The 19,003-nt window shown below is 46.8% G+C and overlaps 2 protein-coding genes across 12 annotated transcripts in view; one reads left to right on the top strand and one right to left on the bottom strand.

Moving 5' to 3' along the window:
* Window positions 1–98: 98 nt before the first annotated feature.
* Window positions 99–13,292, bottom strand: COQ6 (coenzyme Q6, monooxygenase). Of its 11 annotated transcripts, none has more exons than XM_063651841.1 (12): window positions 13,092–13,292; window positions 9,719–9,853; window positions 7,770–7,828; window positions 7,346–7,469; window positions 4,990–5,120; window positions 4,189–4,296; window positions 4,043–4,105; window positions 3,744–3,851; window positions 1,855–2,057; window positions 1,660–1,775; window positions 1,327–1,493; window positions 99–232 (listed from the first exon to the last, which is right to left on the bottom strand). In XM_063651841.1, the coding sequence occupies exons 3-12, from the start codon at window positions 7,797–7,799 to the stop codon at window positions 203–205; spliced, it is 1,080 nt and encodes a 359-aa protein (XP_063507911.1). In that variant the 5' UTR covers window positions 7,800–7,828; window positions 9,719–9,853; window positions 13,092–13,292; the 3' UTR covers window positions 99–202. The 11 variants fall into 11 exon arrangements, with proteins under 11 accessions (XP_063507911.1, XP_054303820.1, XP_054303828.1 ...); XM_054447845.2 differs by lacking the exon at window positions 13,092–13,292 and adding an exon at window positions 12,777–13,035; XM_054447853.2 differs by lacking the exon at window positions 7,770–7,828 and having other exon boundaries at window positions 13,092–13,212.
* Window positions 12,855–19,003, top strand: part of FAM161B (FAM161 centrosomal protein B) — a 16,850-nt gene continuing 10,701 nt past the window's right edge. Inside the window, exons 1-3 of the mRNA XM_054447832.2 lie at window positions 12,855–13,278; window positions 15,365–15,684; window positions 17,095–17,645. Of these exons, the coding sequence (XP_054303807.2) occupies window positions 13,057–13,278; window positions 15,365–15,684; window positions 17,095–17,645 (1,093 nt within the window). The 5' untranslated portion in view covers window positions 12,855–13,056. The remainder of the gene's footprint in view (window positions 13,279–15,364; window positions 15,685–17,094; window positions 17,646–19,003) is intronic.

The following is a 19,003-nucleotide window of genomic DNA, read 5'->3' as shown; positions in this document are numbered from 1 at the left end:
AAGTTTTTTCCTTTGGTCTGGCTAATATACGCTCCTCACAGCAAATTATCATTCATTATTTGGGTGCCACAGGCCTATTAAGCAAAGAAGAAAAAGAATTTTAATGTAAAGTAAGTTTATTAAATAAGATCTTGAAAATATGTATGATGGATCCGGGGCAGGATGTTCTTTTTCATCAACATAATCTTTAGAAGAGGAGTACTCATTTGCTTGCAAAGGCCATAATCTGTTCCTGGAGAAAAAATAAAAGTGAGTGAAACTCTTAACACAGTAAGGTGAAGAAAATAATTATTGTAGATAATCCTCTACAGAATTATTATTGTAGATAATAATCATGTAGATATTCTTCCCAAGAGTCCTTGTTTTATTTCAGCTAAAAAAAGAAAAATATACATATATATACACACGTTTTGGAGACAGGGTCTCACTCTGTTGACTGGGGTGGAGTGCAGTGGTATGATCATAGCTCACTGCAGCCTCAAACTCGTGGGCTCAAGCGACCCTCCCTCCCCAGCCTCCTAAAGTGCTGGGATTACAGGTGTGAGCCACTGCACCCAACAGAAAAACATATCTTTAAATGGAAGTTCTCAGGGATGAAACTAGTCAAGCAGCAAAAGGAGCTTAAACATCTTCATCATTAGAAATCCCTATTCATTTTTTTTTTTTTTCAAGAGACTGGTCTTACTCTGTCACCCAGTCTGAGTACAATGGTGTGATCATAGCACACTGCAGCCTCAAACTGCTAGGCTTAAATGATCCTCTTGCCTCAGTCTCCTGAATAGCTAGGACTACAGGCATGTGCCACCACACTCCCTATTCACTATTTTTAAGCCCTTTTTATACATAGTTATTGCTTAGATGTGGGCCGTTAACACCTAAAAGCCTAGCAAGTACTCTTCTGCTTGTAACCCTTGGGAAGGCAAACACATAAAGATAATAATTTTACGGCCAAGAAAATTAATTCAAAGAAATTAAGAGCTGTGGGCCAGCCGCAGTGGCTCACGCCTGTAATCCCAGCACTTTGGGAGGCTAAGGCAGGCGGATCACGAGGTCAGGAGTTCAAGACCAGCTTGGCCAACATGGTGAAACCCCATCTCTACTAAAAATAAAAAAATTAGCCGGGTGTGGTGGCGGGCGCCTGTAAGCCCAGCTACTTGGGAGGCTGAGGCAGGATAATCACTTGAGCGTGGGAGGCGGAGGCTGCAGTGAGTGGAAATTGTGCCACTGCACTCCATCCTGGGCGATAAGAGCAAGACTCTGTTTCACAAAAAAAACAAAAGAAATTAAGAGCTGTTTGCAAAGTCATTCCTCTGAGCAACCTCTTACTTTGAGTGGAGACACTGCATTTGTGGCCTGCAAGCCCCACGTCCTGAGCAACACAAGCGGGGAGGCACTGGTAGAATAGAGCCTTTTTAGTAAGTCTGTAGCAGCCAGAAGAGCAGTGTTGTGACGCTGTCTTTCTGTTTCATAACCTGTGAGGTGGCTCATGGAACCTGAAGGGCAGAGGAGAGATTAAATCCCTAATCCAATAATAAGGTTTTCTTCCGTCTCCTAGCAAGCCAGATATATTTTATGTCTACTCCTTCTTGCTACTGTGGGCCCTGATCTTGCCTAACTATATGACCTCTGGATACTTCCCCATAGTACCTGAATACTTACCTAAGTCCTTCCCATTGAAGGCTGCCGTACTGAGGTGATGGGCCAAGCTGGAGATATCCCCAAAGCCCATGTTGACACCCTGTCCTGCAAGCGGATGGACTCTGTGGGCTGCATCCCTAAGAATAAAGCAGAGTTCAGGTGTGACCTCTGGCAGCAAAGTGAGAAGGGAGTGGCCCTGCTCTGTTATCATCTTACCCAATGAGCGCCACCCGAGGCCTGACGTACTCAGCAGCATGTCCCAACCCAAGAGGAAACAGAACTCGGCTTTTGGCATCCACCCGGGCTACGCTTGGGGGCAGCTGGCGAGCCGAGACCTTAGTGGGCTGCAGAAGGCCGACAGCATACTGCAGCATGGCACCAGCTGTGTCGATGAAGTCCGTGTGGGCAGCATCACTCCACTGAGCAGCATCAGCCACAAGACAAACAAGGTGAAATTTGAGTAGCAGGGAATTAAAAATTCAACAAAGAAACCTTGTTTGTAACCAAAGCTTAGGCTAATGCTACCCAACTTGCCTACACTGATCTTGACAAGTGATAAGCCCCTCAAGTGCAAAGCTCAACTTCTCATCACTCCCCACAGGTTTTAAGATCAAGCCAAACTGCACATGAGCTGGGCCCTGCCTACTTCTGAGCTTCACCTTTCACTAGTCCCCACCGTCAATAACCACGCACTGGCCACAGTATAGCTCATCACACACAGTATCCTTCTACCTCCACAACTCTCCTCTGCTTAGAATGCCCATCTCTATTTCATTAGGATAACACCTCAGAGCATCCAGAAGATGTCACCTCTTTTTAACTCCTCCAGTCTTTCTCTGTGTTTCCCCCTGTATGCTTCCACAGCATCCTAGGCATACTTCTATCACTGTACGGAGACTGTCATTTACGGTCTTCCTTACTTCACTATGAACTTCCTGAAAGCGGAGACTGTTCTCAGTATCTCCAGAGCCTGCTACATAGAAAGGACAATTTGCACTGCAGAGGTCCTAGACCTGTGCCAGGAATATATACTAAATGGCCCACAGTAGGGTAGTGTTCACCATTTATCTCGGAATCCATTTCAGTATGTTCAGTTCCCTTTACTCTTGTTGCTACTACAGAGCAGTGGAGTCTTTGGTGTGAAGGTAGCAGGCTTTGAGTGTCACTTAGGCTCCAAAAGTAATACTGCTACCCATATTATCCAAAGGCTGTGTCTACTCCAGAATAATTATTAGTATTTGTTGAGCACCTACAATGTACTAAAGATGTTCCATGGATTTTACAAAAGTTCTCTCATTTTGAAAGTCTTTATTCAATCCGGAGAAGTTAGTGATACTATTTACATTTTCCAGGAAATGAACAGGTAGAACCAGTATTGAACCCACATCTATCTACTAAGCTTACTCTTAAGCCCCATGCTGAAATTCGCTCAGCCTTTCCCTAGGAATACTTCCAATGAATCAGGCTTGAAAGGTTCAGGAAGCTGGAACCTAGCAGAACTGTTCAAAATGATCCAAGTGTTACAGCTTCAAAAAAAGGCCAATGCTAACCACCACCCAGGCAGCTGTTTCAGTCAGCCTAACAGCAGCCCACAACCCTCAAAAGGTTATTATTTATTATTTCTATTGTTTTGCATTTCCGTGTATACCCTCCTCCACATAATCCAGACCAAGCATTATAGTTACAAAGTACAAAGGGACAGCTGACTGGTTACTCCTTTTTCCTGACTCAAAACCACCTTTCTGGCTGGGTGCGGTGGCTCACGCCTGTAATCCCAGCACTTTGGGAGGCCAAGGCGGGCAGATCACTTGAAGTCAGGAGTTTGAGACCAGCCTGGCTAACATGGTGAAACTTCATCTCTACTAAAAATACAAAAATTAGCTGGGTGTGGTGGCACACGCCTGTAGTCCCAGCCACTCGGGAAGCTGAGGCAGGAGAATTGCTTGAACCCGGGAGGCGGAGATTGCACAGTGAGCCAAGATCGCGCCACTGCGCTCCAGCCTGGCAAGGCTCCGTTTCAAAAAAAAAAAAAACAAAAACAAAAAAAAAAACCTTTCTGTATGTCCCCCTGCAACACATCATCAGCTGGGTAAATTAATACTCACAAAGGCAGAATTAACGGCATCCACAAATTTTTCCTCATCCATGCTAACTAGCTCTGCTGCATGTTCATGGGATGTGGACCAAACCAAGGAACTCAAGGTGTCTGAGAGCTGTGTCAAAAGAACACCAATACCAACGGCTAAGACTCTTCTGCACTTGGAAACTCTCAAGCATAAAAAGACAAGAAGGGAACTTACAAAACCAGCCTGGGCAGATTCCCTTGAAATCAGAAAAAGGCTGAGAGAAAGTGAAGAGGAAAGGCTGCATGCATGTGGGCAGACTGGCCAGAAGGACCTCTTACCGGGAGCAGAGCAATAGGCCCAGAGGGAAGAAATCTCTGCCAGGCTACATTGTTTTCTGTGGCCTGCAACAGAGGGGAGAAAAGTTTCTCTGCGAAGTACCTAGTGCCTATGAATAAAGTCCCCATATGGCAGCTCAGGATCTTACCTCTGATAAATGCAGAGTAGCCACAACAGCAGACTGGTCATAGTTCCAGCTCACATTCTGGATTCCAGCAGCCTGCCGTACTCCGGAGTTGTGACCATCTGCACCTATCTGCATGGACACATGAGCCTGCTAAGTCTTACAGCCTCTTCATAAACTGCTTCAGAAGTTTTTCTCTGCCCCCTAAAGCTTCCTCCAGCTCTGATTGTTGTGTGGCAGGATAATTCCATCAGGCCTGCTTCACTCACAGCCCCTAGAGGTGGAGCCCCTGCACTGTGTCACATCAGCCACAGCCAACAGAGCCAAAGCTGGACATGACTGAAAAGGTGCCAGCCATGAGTTAAACTCAGCCAGGCCCTCCTGATATTTGAACTAGAGAGCAATAAGGAAAGTTTCAGTATGGGGCACGCACTGGAGCTGAATAGTTCTGATGTAGGGTTAGGAATGGCTGCCATGCAAAAAGGGAAGCTTGTGAGCAGAAAGGAGAAAAATGAGAGGCAAGAGATCAATGACCAGACTCCTAAGAGGGAAAGAACAGCCTCCATTCCCGACACTCTGGTGCCTGTCCTGTGAGGCCCAGCTATCTGTTATTTCACAACCTAAGACGGCCCATGAGATTGCTCCCTGTACAGGATTTACGACGAGACCATCTCCACTTGAGCTGGCCTGAATGGGTACTGGTCCTCATAACCAAAAGCTTTGCCTAAAATTAAACTATAGCTTAAATCTAAAACCAGAGTCCCTAGAATCTAGGATAAGATGTAGATATACAGGACCCCTAGCAAAATAAGAATCTTCAACTACCAACAATTTGGTCTGGAAGGTGCTGCCATCACCTAGGGTAATATGAACCCAAGGGCTGGAGTCGGCCATAGGAAATGGACAAGGCCAGGTATAGCGAATGGCTTTGCTCCTGTAGAGAACCGTCACTCGGTCTGGGGAGGTCAAAAGAGAGGGAAAAAAAATTAGAAAGGTGGGCCACATAGGCTGAGGAAAAAGCCATAACTAAACCTAAAGCAAGGTCCCAGGACAGCAGTGTCTTGTCATTTAAGATTTAAAAAAATCAGTAATTAATGCTGTGGTCTGAGCTAATAAATGACGGAAGCCACAGAGATAACTCAATGTCAAAAAAAGGCATTGAAGTTCTCAGTGAACTCTGTCAGAGGCACTCTTACTGTCCACATGCTTCTGCGCCTCCATTTTCACTCTACGCTTAAATGAGCCCGTGTTTGCTTTTACAGTAGACAGGCTGGGAATACCATAGGCTGAAACAAATCCTAGACTACAAAAGATTTTCTTCCAGCTAGAAATCATTTTATTTTTCTGGCCATAAAAACAATACGCTCTATGGCCAGGCATGGGTGGCTCATGCTCGTAATCCTACAATTTAGGGAGGCTGAGGCAGGAGGATCACTTGAGCCCAGGAGTTCAAGACCAGCCTGGACAATATGGTAAAGCCCCATCTTTACAAAAAATTAACCAGGTGTGATGGTGTGCACCTGTAGTCCCAGTTAGTCAGAAGGCTGAGGTGAGAGGACTGCTTAAGCCACTGCACCCCAGCCAGGGAGGACAAAGCAAGACCTTGTCTCAAAACAAAACAAACCACTATCTCCAAAAACATCAGCCTGTATACATCATTTACAGCTTTTTGTATGTCAGTCATACTGTCAACAAAGCGATTTAAATAATAATAGAGGGCCAGCGCAGTGGCTTACGCCTGTAATCCCAGCACTTTGGGAGGCCGAGGTGGGTGGATCACGAGGTCAGGAGATTGAGACCACAGTGAAACCCCATCTCTACTAAAAATACAAATAATTAGCTGGGCACGGTGGCCGGTGCCTATAGTCCCAGCTACTCCAGAGGCTGAGGCAGGAGAATGGTGTGAACCTGGGAGGCCGAGCTTGCAGTGAGCCGAGATTGTGCCACTGCACTCCAGCCTGGGTGACAGAACGAGACTCCGTCTCAAAAAAAAAAAAATAATAATAATAATAGTAAGCTCGCTGTAGAAGTCTGGACAACAAAGAAAGGTTCAAGTGGGGAAAAATCACCCTTAAACTACTCAGACACAACTGCAGTTATAGCTTTGGTGTATGGCTTTCCAGACAACTTCCTATGCATGTACATGCACACACAAGTGTGATCATGTGACCCAATATATTATGGAACAAATTTCTAAGTTATTAAATTTTAGATTCAAATTATCTTTAAAAGCTACATCATGGTTCACTGCACGAACTACTATGCAATATCAAAAAGCATTTAAGTTACTTCCAATTTTTCTCTCTCTAGAACATTAAGATATTTGCAAATCGCATAACTGATAAATTTATATTTAAAATATATAAAGAACTCCTATAACTCAAAAAGAGAAATAATCCAATTTAAAAACAGGCAAAATATTTTGAACAGACATTTCTCCAAAGCGGATACACAAATGGCCAGTAAGGACATGAAAAGATACTCAGCATCATTAGTTATTAAGGAAATGCAACCACAACTACAATGAAATACCACTTCACTCTCAACAGGATGGCTACAGTTTTTTTTTAAAGAAGGAAAATAAGCATTGGTGAGGATGTGGAGAAACTGGAACCCTTATAGACTGGTGGGAAAGTGAAATTGTATAGTCTCTTCAGAAAAGTTTGGCAGCTTCTGAAAATATTAAACATAGAATTATTATATGACCCAGCAATTCCACTTCTAAGTATCCAGCACCGTGAAATAATCATCAGCGGATTTCTTTTTTTTTTTTTTTTTTTTTGAGACGGAGTCTTGCTCTGTCGCCCAGGCTGGAGTGCAGTGGCGTGACCTCAGCTCACTGCAAGCTCCACCTCCTGGGTTCACGCCATTCTCCTGCCTCAGCCTCCCGAGTAGCTGGGTCTATAGGCACACGCCACCACGCCCGGCTAATTGTTTCTTTGCATTTTTAGTAGAGACAGGGTTTCACCATGTTAGCCAGGATGGTCTTGATCTCCTGACCTCGTGATCCGCCCGCCTTAGCCTCCAAAAGTGCTGGAATTACAGGCGTGAGCCACCGCACCCAGCCATCAGAGGATTTATTTATGGTGGACACTGAATATTGTAAAAGAGATCCTTTCTTCCAGTAAGTCCTAAGCAGTTCACTTCCCAATGAATGCAAGATGGAAGATGGGGGCCTCACCAGACACAGCCTCCAGCTGCTTAGTGAGAGCATGCATGATGACATCATTCTCCACGATATAGCCCATATCATCTAAATTATCCTTATCAAACATTATCAGGGCCTCTGAGCAGGCATCCCACACCTGGAAACACAAAAGGAAAGTTTGCATTAAAATCAAGAGGGAAACACCACTCCAATCAGAAACAATATTGCTTTCCCAAGTGACAGAGCAGAAAATCACAATTTGTCAGCCTCTCTGGCAGGAAAATATAAAATTAGAAGAAAATTCTCCTGGGAATGCTTCTCCCCACTTCCTTGGACTGAATGTGAACCTTGTCTGATTCCTCCTACATTCACAGAACACTTGGAGAAAGTGGACTCCGATATCTTAACACAAGACAGACCAAGACATCTTGACAAAATTGAAAAGATAAAGGGGCACCTGCATTCGCCGAAAGGCTCTGTATCTCATGTTGCAGATATGGTCCCAGGCACCAAAACCTACAAAAGAAAGGATCTATAGACCACAGTGACTTCACAGGGACCTGGGCTCCCCCTTGTCCCTCCATCCTGTTACGTAAGAGGTTGTTTTCAGTGTTCTTCAATAATACTCTCCACTTCTATCTTGTTTGATGTTAGTACCTAAGCTACTCTGTTCCCCAGTTCCAGGTTGTATAGCATGAAAAAAGACCCAGCTTCTGCCGGGCGCGGTGGCTCACGCCTGTAATCCCAGCACTTTGGGAGGCCGAGGCGGGCAGATCACGAGGTCAGGAGATAGAGACCATCCTGGCTAACACAGTGAAACCCCATCTTTACTAAAAAATACAAAAAATTAGCCAGGCATGGTGGCGGGCACCTGTAGTCCCAGCTACTCCGGAGGCTGAGGCAGGAGAATGGCCTGAACCTGGGAGGCAGAGCTTGCAGTGAGCCGAGATCATGCCACTGCACTCTAGCCTGGGCGACAGAGTGAGACTCCGTCTCAAAAAAAGAAAAAAGAAAAAAAGACTCAGCTTCCATGATCAAAAGGTCAAATCACATAAAGTAGGGGAAATAAAAAAAGAAAACCAAATCCATATATATATATATATATATATATTTTTTTTTTTTTTTTTTTTTTTTTGAGACGGAATCTTGCTCTGTAGCCCAGGCTGTAGTGCAGTGGTGGGATCCCGGCTCACTGCAAGCTCTGCCTCCCGGGTTCACGCCATTCTCCTGCCTCAGCCTCCCCAGCAGCTGGGACTACAGGCGTCCGCCGCCACGCCCGGCTCATTCTTTTGTATTTTTAGTAGAGACGGGGTTTCACCGTGTTAGCCAGGATGGTCTCGATCTCCTGACCTTGTGATCCGCCCGCCTCGGCCTCCCAAAGTGCTGGGATTACAGGCGTGAGCCACCGCGCCTGGCCCCAAATCCATAATGTTCTTTTTCTTTATCATCCTATTGAAGTTATAAACCTCCTAAAGACAATTTTTAAAAAATTTTTACAAAGGATTTCTAGTAACTTGAAACCATTTGTTTTTTCTTTTTCAAGATACAACGTCTTGGTATGTTGCCCAGGCTTGACTTAAACTCCTGGGCTCAAGCGATCCTCCCATCTCAGCCTTCCAAGTGGCCAGGACTACAGGTACACATGACTGTGCCTGGCCTATGTTCTATTTTTTAGCTCTTCATAGCACTGAACAGATTCACTCATTGAGGAAATATTTACTGAGCACTGACTATGTGCCAAATACAGTAAAGTGGGAAACCAATGGACAAAGTCCCTGGCCTTCTGCAGTTAACATTCTAATTGGAGAGATGGACAATAAAAAAAACCCACATAATATAATGCCAGGTAGTAGTAAGCGTTATGAAGAAAAATAGAGCAGGGAAAGGGGCTAGAAAGTGATGGAAGAGTTTAATTTGAGATGGGGTGGTTTCAGACAGGATGGTCTGAGGGAAACATCTAGCAGACCTAATGACAATTTGCTAACTGGTTCCATGTGCACACATTATTCATCTGCACCCCAAGGGCATTTCACGTGTAAGCTCCCTAGCTTGCTAGAGGGCTTGACTCAGGATGAAGAGAGCACTGCTATTCGAAGTGAATGTTCATGATTAGTTCATATGATTTCAGTTCCACCAATTCATAATGACACAACATCACAAGTGAAGTCAACATGATGGACCCACATGCCTCAAGGATGCATTCCTCAGACAGGGAGTTGAGGCAGTAGCAACTGCAGGGGTCCACATCTTCAACTCTGCCCTAGACTACCAATCCCACCCCCTCTCTCCACCCACCTCAGTGAGCTCCCTCCTTGTCAGATGCTCTGATGACTCTGCCCCATGGGATACACTAGAAAGCTAAGTGGGAAAGGAGATTGGATCTTTGAAGGAGGATCTTCTACTCACTACTGAGAAGCGTTGCAGAGCCAGGGGAAATGGAGCTGACCCTGTTGCTGTAAGTTTCTGACAATTTCTCCAATACTTTCTTTGGACCTGCTTCGAGTAACAGGATTTTCTTGTCATGAAAGTGAATATCATATCCTTTAAAAAAAAATTTATATCATCTTAGGAAAATCAAGAATTTATTTCCTTTCCCATTATCAAGAGAAACAACAGAGTAACCACTTAACCCTTAGAATATGAATTTCTTACGGAGAACATAAAGTAAACACTATACCCATGCAGAGTCCTAAGCAGTAACATATACCACCATTTTAGCCATGAGAACCACCCTGCCCACAACTGTAAGCCTTCTCCAAAGACCACTACATGCCACGTGCCAACAAGCAAATAATGGCAAACACCTAACTAGCAAACAGAATGCCCTAGAAAGGAAAAATGAAGTAAAAAAGTTAGACTATAGTATTTAAACACCAGTTCTTTCCAATCTCCAGAGTATTAAGTCACTAAAAATTACAACTCCTGTTCGAAAGAAAAAGTGGAATAAACAAGCAAAATTCAATGCAGTCTCAAGATTAAACCAAGAATAAAGAATTAGAGTTTACAGAGGCCGGTGCGGTGGCTCACACCTGTAATCCCAGCACTTTGAAGGCCGAGGTGGACAGATCACCTGAGGTCAGGAGTTGAAGACCAGCATGGCCAACATGGTGAAACCCGTCTCTACTAAAAATACAAAAAAATTACCCAGGTGTGATGGCGGGCACCTGTAATCCCAGCTACTTGGGAGGCTGAGGCAGGAGAATAGCTTGATCCTGGGAGGAGGAGATTGCACCACTGCACTCCAGCCTGGGCAACAAGAGCAAAATTCTGTCTCAAAAAGAAAGAATTAGAGTTTATAAAAGAAAAGGTGGGCCAGGCATGGTAGCTAACACCTGTAATCTCAGCATTTTGGGAGGCCGAGGTGGGAGGATTGCTCAAGCCTAGGAATTCAAGACCAGCCTGGGCAACATGGTGAGACCCTGTCTCTACAAAAAAAATTTTTTTTAAACTAGCTAGGCATGGTGGCACGCCTGAGCCATGTTTGTGCAACTGCACTCCTACCTGGGGGACAAAGCAAAACCCTGTCGCAAAAACTAAAAAAAAAAAAAGAAAAGAAAGAAAGGTCAGGCACAGTGGGTCACACCTATAATCCCAGCACTTTGGGAGACTGAGGTGATGGATCACTTGAGCTCAGGAGTTCAAGACCAGCGTAGGCAACATGGTGAAACCCCATCTGTACTAAAAACACAAAAATTAGCCAGGTGTGATGGCGGGCGCCTGTGGTTCCAGCTCCTCAGAAGGCTGAGGCAGGAGAATCACTGGAACCTGGGAGGCAGAGGTTGCAGTGAGCTGGGATCCTGCCACTGCACTCCAGCCTGGGTGACAGAGTGGAGACTGTCTCAAAAAAAAAAAAAAAAAAGTTAGCTCCAGCCATACAGACAGTGAGTGGCCCATCTTGGCAGCTTTTGCTGTGGAGGATGGGGCACAGGGACATGGTCTGTAGAGCATGCTCTGTAAAGGGCACTATCTTCTTTTTTTTTTTTTTTTTTGAGATAGGGTTTCGCTCTTGTTGCCCAGGCTGGAGTGCAGTGGCGCGATCTCAGCTCACTGCAACCTCCCCCTTCCAGTTTCAAGCGATTCTCCTGCCTCAGCCTCCCAAGTAGTCATGAGAACCACCCTGTTACAGAAGTCTATGATCTGCTTTAAGTTAAATTTTGTGTATCTTGTGAGATAAGGATCATAGGGTGGAACAGCTGCCCTTAGATCACGGTGTCCAATCTTTTGGCTTCCCCAGGCCACAGTGGAAGAATTGTCTTGGGTCACATATAAAAAACACTAATATTAATGATAGCTGATGAGCTAAAAAAAAAAAAAAAAAAAAATCACAAAAAAAAATCTCATAATGGGCCGAGCATGGTGATTCATGCCTGTAATCCCAGCACTTTGGAAGGAAGGGGCAGGTGGATCACGAAGTCAGGAGTTCGAGACCAGCCTGGCCAATATGGTGAAACCCTGTCTCTACTAAAAATACAAAAATTAGCCAGGCGTGGTGGCACAAGCCTGTAATCCCAGAGGTTGCAGTGAGCTGAGATCGTGCCATTGTACTCCATCCTGGGCAACAAAAGCGAAACTCCGTCTCAGAGAAAAAAAAAAGTGAAAAGACTACAAAATGGAAGAAAATATTTCCAAGTCATTTATCAGATAAGGGACTTATACAGAATAAACAAAATAATGGCCAGGCAGGATTGCTTATGCCGGTAATCCCAGCACTTTGGGAGGCTGAGGCAGGTGGCCTGCTTGAGCCCAGGAGTTCCAGACCAGCCTGGGCAACATAGTGAGACCTCGTCTCTATAAAAAAATACAAAAATCAGCCGAGTGGTGGCGCATGCCTGCAGTCCCAGCTATTTGGGAGGCAGAGGCAGGAGGATCAATTGAGCCAGGCAGGTTGAGGCTACAGTGAGCCGTGATCGTGCCACTGCACTGCAGCCTGGGCACAGCGGAAGACCCTGTCTCAAAAAATAAAAATAACTCTTACCACTCAGTATTCAAGAGACAAACTGCTCAATTAAAAACCGGGCAAAGGGTCTGAATAGGCATTTCTCCAAAGAAGATATACAAATGACCAATAAACATATGAAAGGATATTCAACATCATTAATCATTAGGGAAATACAAATCAAAACCTGGAGATCCCACTTGACTTACACCCACTAGAATGTCTATAAACAAAAAGACAATGACAAGTACTGTCCAGGATCTGGAGAAACTGGAACTCTCATTTATAAATAACCCCGGGAAGGCCTGTTTTCCCATGAGTAGAACAGACTCAGAACGCCCCTCCCACTTTTGACCCTAATGGACCCTGAAGGACCACACGCATTCCGGCGTGCCCTGGGGTTCCAGGGCAGAAGCGTCGCGAGACCTGAGAAACTGTCTTTGGGCAAGTCGTGCTAGGGCTCTCACGGCTCTCATCGTGCCTCCGCGGCCCGGTTTCCGGCCACTAGTAGCCTGGAGAGGGGCTTACCCAAGGCACAGGCCATGGCAGCGCCCACCAGGCCTCCACCCGACACCACCACGTCATACACGGTGTCTGTTGAGGCGCCGGACCACCTGCAGCAGGACACCAGCGGGCCGCTGTGGGGAGCTGCACGCACAGCTCCGCATCGGCTCACAAGCCGGGCCGCCATGGTAGAGACCTCAGCCGTCGCACTCGGAACTCCCGCAGGCCCACCTACGTAGTGCGTCCGGAGCAGAGCACTCCAATCCCGTCCCGCTTCCGCGGCGTCCTCAGAACCGGAAATAAAATGCGCGGAGAAAATAGGCCAATCGGAAAACGAACCTTGCCTCCTCGGGCGGGATGGATCGGAGGCTGCCCTGGAAGCCAACCAGACGCCAAAGCTAGAAAGGGGTGGACCCTGGCTCCGCGTAGCTCTCGCTGTCACTGCTGCTGCTGCTGCCTCTGTCCAGCTGAAATGACCGTGGGGAGCCCTGAGGGAGCCCCCGGAGGTGCGGAGGGGAGCCGTCAGGTGAGGAGAGAAGCGAGACTGCCCCCGGGAAAGGAATCCCAGAGAGGAAACTGTTAGGCGTTGCCTTGGAGACAGACAGCACGGGCGTGTCACGGAGGGGCGTGGGATTAAAATGAGCGTTTAGGGACCAGGAGGCGGACTCTTAGAGACCTGAACCTCTCGGACTTTATACGAGGCTCTTCATAGGCAATGTCACTCAGTTTTCGCTTATCCTCTTAGTACTCTATGACCAGTAGTACAATTGTCGTCCCATTTTTGTAGAAGAGAAAACTGAGGCACAAAGAGATTAAGAAAATTGCTCCCCAAATTTGGCCAGCCGTGATGGCTCACACCTGTAATCCCAGCACTTTGGGAGGCCGAGGCGGGTGGATCACCTGAGGTCAGGAGTTCGAGACCAGCCTGGCCAACATGGTGAAACTCCGTCTAAAAATTAAAAAAAAAAAAAAAAAAAAAAATTGGCCAGGCGCGGTGGCTCACGCGTGTAATCCCAGCACTTTGGGAGGCCGAGACAAGCGGATCATTTGAGCTCAGGAGTTGGAGACCAGCCTGGGCAACATGGTGAAACCCCATCTCTACAAAAAATACAAAAATTAGCCAGGTGTGGTTGTGCGTGCTGTAGTCCTACCTACTCGGGAGGCTGAGGTGGGAGGATCATCACCTGAGCTCAGGAGGTTCAGGCTGCAGTGAGGCATGATTGCACCACTGCACTCCAGAACCTGGGTGACAGAGCAAGAACCTGTCTCAAAAAAAAAAAAAAAAAATTGCTCAATCATTCACTTAACTAAATTGTCCCCACTTCATGACAGCACCATTCCAGAGTTGATACCTGGTTCCCTGAATCAATTAGGGAAGCTAACCCTATAAAAATCACACCCTCAACCCTAAGTTCCCTAAGGTTTTCTGTAGTGTCCTGCAGCAAGTTAATAAGCCTAACTGATGTACTGATTACAAGTACATTCCTAATAACCTTAATCTGATGGACTTTATCAACCAAAAAGCTTTCCATAGGCACTCCATCTTTTTATAACCTCACAGTTGTTTATGGTTTTCATGGAATTTATTATCATCTTATATTGTCTGTCTTCTCTTAACTACAGTGCAAGCTTCATAAGAGTAAGGACCTTGTTTGTCTTGTTCTCAGCCAAATGCCCAGTGCACATCAGGCACCCAGTAAATATTTTATGAATGAATGGAGTACTGAAAAAGTTAATTGTGTATCCCACTTCTTAAGACATTGCTCTTCCAGCCAGACCATACTGTCTGTCTTGTTAGTCATCCATTCCTTTTTTTTTTTTTTTTTTTTTTTTTGAGACGGAGCATCACTCTTGTTGCCCAGGCTGGAGTGCAGTGGCACAATCTCATCTCACTGCCACCTCCGCCTCCTGGGTTCAAGCGATTCTCCTGCCTTAGCCTCCCCAGTAGCTGAGATTACAGGCACCCGCCACCATGCCCAGCTAATTTTTGTATTTTTGTAGAGATGGGGTTTCACCATGTTGGTCAAGCTGGTCTTGAACTCCTGACCTCAGGTGATCCACCTCCCTCGGCCTCCCAAAATGCTGGGATTACAGGCATGAGCCACTGCACCCAGCCATCATCCATTCCTTGACAGAGTGCAAATTAGCTAGAACATGAGGAAAGCAGAGGAGTAGAGATAAGGGAAGGGGGAGAAGGAAGATGAGCAAGAAGTAGGTAAAACCCAAGTAAGGCAGAGTGTGGCCATCATCATGGGCAGGATTCCTGGAGTGCAGGGGTCAGAAAGCCTGGTGCAGGTGGGGTACTCTAAAAGTTTACTGCACTGTATGGCGTAGGGAACCAACTTCAGCTCTTCGCTTCCCTCTCCATCCCCTTCAACCAAGCGTACTTCATAGACCAAGTTGTGAAATTTCTTTAGACCAAGAAACACACCTTATTTTTAAAAATTCCTCCCAAAGTGTTGGGATTACAGGTGTGAGCCAGTGCATCTGGCAGACCCCAAATTCTCCCCAGTCCCTAATATACAGAAGCTTATTCAAAGTGAAATTAAGTTATGATTTGAATACCTTTGAAATTATTGTTTGACCCACAGCCTATTTCTATTCTATTTTAGATATTTCCCCCCAAGTCCTTCCCAGACACAGAGGCAGGAGAGGAGCTGTCTGGGTATGGGCTGGTTCTGCCCAGGGCCAGCAACCTTGACGAGTTCCTCAGCCCAGAGGAGGAGATAGATTCTACTTCTGACTCAACTGGGAGCTTTTACCAGACCTTACAGGAACCGAAGCAGAAAGGCAGACGGTGTCTGTTGGAGTCTCTCTTTCAGTCTGACCCAGAGAGTGATGAAAACCTCTCTGAAGATGAGGAGGACCTGGAGAATTTCTTCCAAGACAAGGACAGGGGGATGGTGCAGGTCCAGTGCCCCCGGGCTCTGAGGTAAGGCACTGCAGCTCCACGGCTGCCTCACTCCACACCTCCACACAGGTCACATCGTGTCTCTGGGCTTCATCTTCCTCTGTAAAGCAAAGGGCACTTCTGCAAGTTGCCATTTACTGAGGCTGTAGCTGAGAATCAGCTTTTGGTTCCAAACAGGTGTTCTGATTCCTCCCCAGGAATCCTAAATCACTTTGGGCAACACTTAGTCCAGTGAGGCACTGGAATTAATTAAAGGGAAGCCTTTCCTCAGGCGCAGGGGCTCACACCTGTAATTCCAGCACTTTGGGAGGCTGAGGCAGGCGATCACTTGAGGTCAGGAATTCGAGACCAGCCTGACCAACATGGTGAAACCCCGTCTCTACTAAAAATACAAAAATTAGCCAGTCATGGTGGTGTGTGCCTATAATCCCAGCTACTCAGGAGGCTGACGCACAAGAATCCCTTGAGCCCCGGAGGTAGAGGTTGCAGTGGGCTGAGATCACGCCACTGCACTCTAGCCTGGGCAACAGAGCAAGACTCTCTCTCAACAAATAAAAATAAAATAAAATTTAAAAATGGGCCAGGCACCATGTTTACGCCTGTAATTCCAGCACTTTGGGAAGCCGAGGTGGGTGGATCATGAGGTCAGGAGTTCAAGACCAGCCTGGCCAAGATGGTGAAACCCCGTCTCTACTAAAAATATAAAAAATCTAGCTGGGCGTGGTGGCAGGTGCCTGTAATCCCAGCTACTCGGAAGGCAGAGGCAAAGAATTGCTTGAACCTGGGAGGTGGAGGTTGCAGTGAGCCAAGATCATGCCCAACTTGGGCAACAGTGCAAGACTACCATCTCAAAAAATAATAATAATAAATAAATAAATAATAAAAAATTTAAAAAAATACAGGGAAGCCTTTCCTAAATACACTTTCCCTGAGAGTGACAACAAAGTACCTTTATCTTGGTCAAGTCTTAGAAAGTAAATATTGAATGAGATAAAGTGTACATTATCTCATTACTTTATCTTATTTAATATTTACTTTTTCTTCCAATAACCTGGTAAGTAGACATTAATTTTTGCCATTCTACATAGGAGGAAATTGAGGTTTTAACAGAACTTTGCTCAAAGTTTGAAGCAAGATTTAAACCCAGGTCTGTCTGACTCTAAAGCTCTACTCTGCTCATTGTTCTCTCTCTCATATGAAATATTGGAGTGCAAAGTGGCAGTTCTGGGATGAATTCTGAGAAGAGACTTTCCATTAGGGCTGCCAGGATTGTCTGTGGGAAACTCATGGACATAGAGGCCTGTGGGGCTGTGGTGTTAGGCTGAGCAGCCAGCTGTGACCAGTGGGAAGGGAGGACTGGGGAGGAGGTCTGGAGGGAGCAGGGTCTCCTGACTGCCCTGTCTTCCACTCACAGATCTGCTTTCTTCCCAGGTGTGGCTCCACAAGGCGCTGCAGCTCCCTGAACAACCTTCCTTCCAACATTCCCAGGGCTCAGACCCAGCCACCCTCAGGCTCCCGGCCTCCCTCCCAGCACAGAAGCGTCAGCTCCTGGGCATCATCCATTACTGTCCCTCGGCCATTCCGCATGACGCTGCGTGAGGCCCGGAAGAAGGCCGAGTGGCTGGGCTCGCCTGCCTCCTTTGAGCAGGAGAGGCAGCGGGCCCAGAGGCAGGGCGAGGAAGAGGCCGAGTGCCACAGGCAGTTCCGGGCACAGCCTGTGCCTGCACATGTCTACCTGCCCCTCTACCAAGAGATCATGGAGCGCAGCGAGGCCCGAAGGCGGGCAGGGATCCAGAAGAGAAAGGAACTGCTCCTCTCTTCTTTGAAGCCCTTCAGCTTCCTGGAGAAGGAGGAGCAGCTAAAGGAAGCTGCTCGACAGAGAGACTTGGCTGCCACAGCTGAAGCCAAGATCTCCAAGCAGAAGGCCACCAGAAGGATACCCAAGTCCATTCTGGAGCCAGCCCTTGGGGATAAACTCCAGGGTAAAGACATCCTTGCCACCTTGCTGCTTCCTGCCTCGGGGAACCAATCCCACCATAGGGATTTAGTCAGGGCCCAGGGATCTGCCTGGCTTGGAGATTGGCTGCTTGGGTGGACCCACTAGAGGCTGCACGCTTAGTGCAGGCCATTGGGGAGGGTTAGGTCTGTCTATACAATCAGGACCTGTATGGAGCCAGGAGAGGTCCCACAGTGTCCCCAAGGCTCATCCTGTTGACATCTAAGTGAATGCACATGAGGGCCTCTGCACCAGCACAGGTGCAGGAATAGAGAGCCAGTGAGACACCTAAGGACCAGGTTGGGCTCTTGCCACCACCAGCACACTGCCCTGAGATGCTCCCCCATGGCTCCTTCATCCTGGTGAGGTAGTGTCAATCGCCAGAATTACCTGGGGGATGATTATTTACACATTTCAAAAAGTATAGCTCCAAATAAGGGGCTCAGGCTTTATTCACTTTTCGGTAGCATGTGCCATGCTCCAGGCACCGTGCCATGGTGAACACACAGACATGGAGTTTGTAGATATGTGAGGAAAACAGATAAAGACAAATACATACAAATGTGGCGAGTTATTTACAAGGATTGAAAGGGGAAGCATGGAAGCATATATCAGAGGGACCTAACCTGGGGATTGGTGAAGGAAGGGAGCAGTTAGGGAAGGTCCCCTGAGAAAGTGGGCCCTGGGGCTGAACTGAAGAAGGGGTAAAGAGGGAGGAGAAGTGGAGCAGGCAGAATGTGGCATGGAGGGGAGAGAAAGCGGAGCATCTGCAAGGGATGGAAAGGTAGAGGGCTGAGAGAAGAGGGAGTGGGAAGGGAGAGGCAGGCATGGGCCAGACATGAGGAGCTTTGCAAGCCACGTTGGTGAGTCTGGACTTCATCCCAAGGGCACAGGGGAGCCACTGAGGGATTGAGGCAGGGTGGCCCATGATCAGAAATATAGTTCAGAAGGATCCTTCTGACTGCTGTATAGATAATCTGAGAGGGCAGCAAGACTGGAGGGATGTTGAGCCAAGAGGAAGCTATTTCACAATTCAGTTGAGAAATTATGCAACTGGTTGCAGGGATGAAAAAAAGAGGATGGACTGGAGAGAGGTTAAAGAGGAGGAAATGACAGAACTTGTGACTGATGAGAGACACGGAGGAGTCAGTGATGTGGGCAAAGGGCCTGGGCAGCTGGGTGGATGGTAGGGCCTTTCTCTGAGATGGGGAAAGAGAGGAGCAGGTGACTGGCCTACTTCCTCTGCTTCATCTCTGAAGAAGCAATCATAGAAAGTGCTCAGTGAGTGTAGATGGTCACTGCTTCTGCAGCCTGATTGGCACAGGCAGTGGTGTTCTGGATGAC

The sequence above is a fragment of the Pongo pygmaeus genome, chromosome 15 (genome assembly GCF_028885625.2).
Source record: "Pongo pygmaeus isolate AG05252 chromosome 15, NHGRI_mPonPyg2-v2.0_pri, whole genome shotgun sequence".
NCBI lineage: Eukaryota > Metazoa > Chordata > Mammalia > Primates > Hominidae > Pongo > Pongo pygmaeus.
Note: the sequence above shows the minus strand (reverse complement) of the source record. Positions and strands in the feature narration are given on the sequence as shown.